At 43.1% G+C, this 6,379-nt stretch overlaps 1 protein-coding gene across 1 annotated transcript; it reads right to left on the bottom strand.

Annotated features, from left to right (window-relative positions):
- Nucleotides 1-2,871: 2,871 nt before the first annotated feature.
- Nucleotides 2,872-5,124, bottom strand: LOC110103278. The gene is made up of 3 exons (XM_020831932.1): nt 4,495-5,124; nt 4,006-4,158; nt 2,872-3,597 (listed from the first exon to the last, which is right to left on the bottom strand). The coding sequence occupies exons 1-3, from the start codon at nt 5,122-5,124 to the stop codon at nt 2,872-2,874; spliced, it is 1,509 nt and encodes a 502-aa protein (XP_020687591.1).
- Between the last annotated feature and the right edge of the window lie 1,255 nt (nt 5,125-6,379).

Below are 6,379 nucleotides of genomic sequence, written 5' to 3'. Positions count from 1 at the left end.
GGTCCTAGTAACCTCATACAAAAATGAGGTCAACAGAATTATCACTTCCCGAATGATGTGAAGATGATGGTCCCTAGGAGGTCTGATCGAGCTAATCTTCCTCCTCCCGGGTACGTGACCGTTTTTGAGGCCCACTTGCGGGCTGGTTTACGCTTTCTGCCTCCTACCGAGTTGATTGAAGTCTTACAAAGGTGCGGTGTGAACCTATCCCAACTTTCATTTAGAGCAATGTCGGTGACTGTGGGATTGATTGCTCTCTTTTGGGATCAGGGAGCTACTATGACACCGGAGCACCTTTCACGGATGGGTCGGTTCACCAGTGATACATTTGGGCATATAATTTTTAGATCCAAATGATTGGATGTGCGTACCCGCGATCCTTCAAAGAACTGGCTCAGTGCTTTCTTTTTTGTGAAGAATGATTGAGGCTTGATAGAGAAGTGGGGGAAGATGAGAGATCTGCCATCCCCTCTACATGTAAGCGAAGAAGACATATAGAGAATCTTGAAGGTTTCTGATCTCGATCATCTTCTATTTGAGGTTCGTCACATGAGCAAATACACTGAAGAAGAGTTCTTATTCAAGGTTGGAATTTCATTTCATGTTGGGAGGTCTGATGCAAGGATGTTGAAGCCGACATCCAGGATTCCTGAGCCTCCTGCCCCTACTTCAAAAGCGGCTCCCAAACGACCGACAAGAGGCGAAGACCCTCAGGTTTTAAAGAAGAAGAGGTTGGAAGAGACTGCAATAAGTACTGACAAAGCTCTACCTGACTCTTCCCCAGATAAGTTGCGTATCCCTGAGGATGTTTTGAGCCACTAGTGTATTGGACACAATAAAACTAGAAATTTGGTGAGTAGCATGTCTCAATGCTTTTATCTCTTTTTCTTTTGGGGTGACTTTTAATAAACTTCTCTTTTTTATTTCATCTATCACGCCTTGGGATCGAGATTAATGACTGGAACAGTGAGTTTGTTAAGATTAAGTATCTCCAGGAAGAGTTCAAGCGAAAGTATGATCAGAAGGTCAAGGAGATAAAAGTGCTTGAAGAAGAGTTGAGTGAGTGAAGGACTGAGCTGGCCAATACAATGCACTCCGTATCTCTCCAAAATCGGCAGGCAGATCAACATCAACTAGATCTAGAGGAGGCTCAAGCGACAATCACCAGGCTTTTAAAGGATCAGAAGGCTTCTGAAGAGAAGATAGCATCACTTGAGACAAAGGATAAGAAGTCCTAGGTTCTTATAGCTGAAAAGGAGGCCGCTTTGTATAGCTTAGAACCTTCAAGAGTTATTGAAGATTTCAAGAAGTCCATAGCTTTCAAGACTATCATTCAGGATCACGTTGAGGAGGCTCGAGATCACATCTATGACATAAAAGTGAAGGGTTTGGAGCAGCAGTGTACTGAAGATGGATTTATTTGAGGCTTCTTTAAGGGGGTTTGCCTGATGTAGCAAAAGATCAAAGTTTCAGTCAAAGAGGTGACCCCTAGCCAGGCTTCAGATGACTTTCCTTCAGGTTCTGATGGTGATGAGGTAGAGAGTGATCTTCGGAAGGTCCTGGATCTTGACGTGGATGATGAGATTGTAAATGTTGAGTAGGATTTTTAGTTTATGATGTTTGTATTGGTTTGTCTTTTTTAGTGTTTGCGATGTACCTGATGTTTGTGTTAATGTGTGATATTTACTTTGATTTATTAGTAGATTGTTGATGTATTTTTATCTGGTTTAAATATTTTAGTGCATTTATTCATCTTGAGTGAATTTTGTTTATGTTTGCTTAAGGTATTTACATTTTAATTTGTATCGAGGAGTTTAGGAGGATCCACCAAGGATGAGAGACCTCCTCGAGGTTGCTTGTTAGAGCCCTGCTCGATGATGCCAACCTGTGTGAAAGAGGTTAGAAGAATCCACTAAGGATGTAGGACCTATCCGAGGTTGTATGTCAGAGCCATGCTCAATGATGTTAACCTGTGTGGAAGAGGTCTAGAGAATCTACCAAGGATGTAAGACCTATTCGAGGTTTTGTGCTAGAGCCCTACTCGATGGCGTTAACCTGTGTGGAAGAGGTCGAGAGAATCCACCAAGGATGTAATACCTATCCGAGGTTATGTTCCAGAGCCCTGCTCGATGGCGTTAACCTGTGTGGAAGAGGTCGAAAGAATCCACCAATGATGTAAGATCAATCCTAGGTTGTGTGCCAGAGCCCTGCTTAATGGCGTTAACATGTGTGGAAGAGGTCGGACCGAATCCCCCTGAGATTGATCATGTAATGACTAAGCTATAACAATAATTGTGTGCTGCTCGAATCAAAGATATTGAAGTTTAAAACTCAAAATAATTTTTTTCGAGGAAGACAAAGAAACAAAGTCTTTACTGCTTTTAAACAAAGAACATAGCTCCCAAAGACAGCTTAAGGGAGGGAGAAACTAAAAACATCACAAACAACATTCAAAATTAACGATACACATAGTATTGAAAATACATAATACTAAATGCATACAACACTAAGCGACATCATCATGCTCTACTGATAGTATTTACGGAGATTGTCAATATTCCAAGTCCGAGGAAGCATCTTCCCTTTAGCATCCTTTAATTTGAAAGTTGCGAGCTTTACCATAGATGCTACTAGGTACGGGCCTTCCTAGAGGGGGGAGAGTTTATTTCGTTGAGGGCCTTTGCCTGCTGCCTCAATACTGCGTAGGACCAGATCTCCTACCGATATATGTCGCGGCTTCATCCTTCTGTTATAGTGACGGGCAACTCTCTGGTGGTAGGCAGCAACCTTAAGCATTGTCTCGTTTCTTACTTCTAGAAGGAGGTCTAGGTTGTGTCTGAGTTTTTCTTCATTAGTATTGGAGTCAAAAGTTTATACTCTGTGACTTGGAACTCCAATGTCGACGGGAATGACAGCCTCTGTGCCAAAGCAGAGGTTATACGGCGTCTCTCCTGTTGGAGTCTTCGCTGTAGTACGATAGGCCCAAAGGACATTTGGGAGCTCATCAGCCCATTGCCCCCCAGCCTTATCCAACCGTGTCTTCAATCCTCTCAAAATGGTTCGATTAGTGACCTTTGTCTGTCCATTAGTCTGATGATGGGCCACAGCCGTGTGTACTAGTTGAATGTGGAGATCTTTACAAAATGCGGTGAAGACCCTTCCGGTGAACTGTGATCCATTATCAGTGATAACTTTTGCAGGAATGCCAAAGCGACATATTATGTTCTTCCACAGAAACTGTTTGGCATTTGTTTCAGTGATTTTTGCCAGTGGTTCTGCTTCTACCCATTTTGTGAAATAGTCAACGGCCAATATGATGAACTTCCGCTGTCCCGTGGCTATAAGAAATGGTCTCATTATGTCAATCCCCCATTGGGCAAAAGGCCAGGGACTCTGTAATGTCGAGATTTTAATGGCAGGTAGATGAGTGAGGTTGGCATGTAACTGGAAACGGTTACATTTTCGTACAAGCTCTAATGCGTCCTGCTTTATCGTCGTCCAGTAAATTCCTTGCCTCAGGACCTTTTGGGCTAATGCTCTTCCGCCCAAATGTTCTCCACAGATGCCTGACGGTACTTTTTGAAGTGCATAGTTCGCCTCCGAAGGAGGAAGTCATTTGAGGTATGGCCTTGTGAAAGATTGTTTGTATAACTCTCCATTAATAATGGTGAAGTTTGCTGCCTGCCTCCGAAGTCGTACTGCCATTGTTGGGTCTTCAGGAAGAGAGCCTTCTTGTATTTGAGCGAGAATGGGGTCGATCCAAGAAACTTCTTTTGATTCATCTATTGATTGAACCACCCATGGTCTTTGTACGCTAGGGAAATGGATCTCCTCAATGTGCTTTCTTTTGAAAACATCTCCTGTCGTAGAAGTGGCCATCTTTGAGAGAGAGTCTGCCTTTGCATTCTACTCTCGAAGGATATGGACAATCTGATGTTTCGCTATTTTAATTATCTGACAGTATTGGGCCAATAATGGGTTGTGAGCATCAAACTCCCCTTCTACCTGAGAGGCAACCAGCTGGGAATCAGTGTGAACCACTAAGTCCTGGACTTCGCAATCGATTGCCAATCTTAATCCAGCGATTAAAGCTTCATATTCAGCAATGTTGTTTGTTGCTGGTAACTTCAGTCTAAGCTCGTATTCGAGTGTGGCTTTCTACGGGGAGATTAATAAGATTTAAGCGCCAGCACCAGAACTCCCAGAAGCTCCATCGACATATAATGTCCAGCAGGAGGAGGAATGAGACATATCAAGTGATTCACTATAGGTGTGGCTAGTGCATTCGACCACGAAATCAGCAAGCACTTGTGATTTGATGTCGGGTCTAGGTAGGAACTGTATATCAAACTCCCTGAGCTCCACTGACCATTTGATCAATCTTCCAAATGCCTCAGGTTTTTGGAGAATACTTTTCAACGGGAGGTTTGTATAAATCCTGATCGCGTGCGCTTGGAAGTAAGGTCATAACTTTCTTGCTGAGAAGACTAATACTAAGGCTATTTTGTCTGCCAATGGATAACGTGTCTCAGTCTCTGAAAGTATCTTGCTAATGTAATAGACTGGGTGTTGAATCGTATCCTCTACCTGAACCAAGACCGAACTTATAGCCTGGGAGGAGACGACCATATACATATATAAAATTTCCCATGGAATTGGTTTCGAGAGTAGTGGCGGCGAGGCTAGGTAAGCCCGGAGTTGTTCGTAAGCCTCTTGGCATTTATCGGTCCATTGGAACCCTAAGCTTCGAGCACCTCTGAGAACCTTGAAGAAAGGAAAATATTTGTCTCCTGATCGAGCCAGAAATTGAGAGAGTGCTGCAATCCTTCCGTTCAATCTCTGGACTTCTTTGATATTTCTTGGGGGTAGCATGTCTCTTAGGGCCTTGATCTTCTCCGGGTTGGCCTCAATCCCTCGATGGGTAACCATGAACCCCAAAAATTTTCCTAAGGCAACCCGAAATGCACATTTGGAGGGGTTGAGGCGCATGTTGTAAGATCGAAGGAGGCAGAAACATTCTTCCAAATCCGAGATATGCTGAGATTTCTCGAGACTCTTTACTAGTATGTCATCTACATAGACTTCCATGGTAAGCCCGATAAGATTCTTAAAAACCTTATTCATCAGTTGTTGGTATGTTGCTCCTGCATTTTTGAATCCGAACGGCATTCTAGGTAGCAGTATAATGTTTTATCTATTTGAAAAGCTGTTGCCTCCTCATCAGCAGGATCCATTTGTATTTGATTGTATCCAGAATAAGCATCCATGAAGCTTAGCATCTGATGTCCAGAGGTGGCATCAACTAGTTGGACAATACGGGGAAGCGAGAAATTGTCCTTGAGGCAGGCTTTGTTGAGATCAGTATAGTCTACACACATTCTCCAAGCTCCACTTGCTTTTCGAACCATTACGACATTGGCCAACCAAGCGGGATAGTGTACCTCCCTTATAAATCTTGCTTTTAAAAACTTATCAACCTCCTAGTCGATTGTTAGCTGACGTTCTAGCGCAAAGTTTTGTTTATTTTGAATCGCTGGTTTACATGCTGGGTTGATCTTGAGGGAGTGCATGATTACTTCAGGATTGATGCCGGGCATATCAGCCGAACTCCATACAAATACATCTTGATTTATACGTAGAAAGTCTACGTATTTTTTTTCTCTGCATCTGAGAGGAGTGATCCGATCTGTACTGTTCTCGAAGGATGCTCTTCTGATAGAGAGACATAGTTAAGATCTTCTACAGAGGAGGCCCTTTGAGGGGTATCTTCATTCTGAAGATCGAAGTCCTTGATGCTTAGAGTAACTGATGAGTGTGGTTGAGCCTGCCTAAGATAGCATGATTGTGCTACTTGTTGATCTCCTCGTACTGTTCTGATCCCCGATGGGGTAGGAAACTTGAGCTTTAAGTGGGGAATTGAAGCAATAGCCCCGAAGATTATTTGGAGTGGTCTTCCAAAGATTGCATTGTAGGCTGATTCAGATTTCACTACGATGAACATAATGGGGTGTTCAACTTATCGGGGGAATTCTCCAAGTATGACAAGGAGAGTAATGGTTCCTTCAACTCTTACATATATGTTGTCAAATCCGTATAGTGGACTGGCAGCAAGCTGGAGTTTCTCTCTGGGTAGGCCCATGCTAAGAAAAGTGGAGTAGAATAGAACATATACTGAGCTTCTATTGTCAACCAAGATCCTTTTAACATTGTAGCATGGGCTACTGATTCCTGTGCTAATCACTAGTGAATCTTAATGAGGGGTCTTTACGCCTTCTAGATCGGACTCCTCGAAGGTGATGGAGTGATCGACATGAAGTTTCTTTGTGGGTGGCTCCTTGTTCTCTGCTATTAGAACTTGACAAGGAGTTGATGGGCCTCC

This window comes from Dendrobium catenatum, unplaced genomic scaffold (genome assembly GCF_001605985.2).
Source record: "Dendrobium catenatum unplaced genomic scaffold, ASM160598v2 fragScaff_scaffold_419, whole genome shotgun sequence".
In the NCBI taxonomy this organism is placed as follows: Eukaryota; Viridiplantae; Streptophyta; class Magnoliopsida; order Asparagales; family Orchidaceae; genus Dendrobium; species Dendrobium catenatum.
Note: the sequence above shows the minus strand (reverse complement) of the source record. Positions and strands in the feature narration are given on the sequence as shown.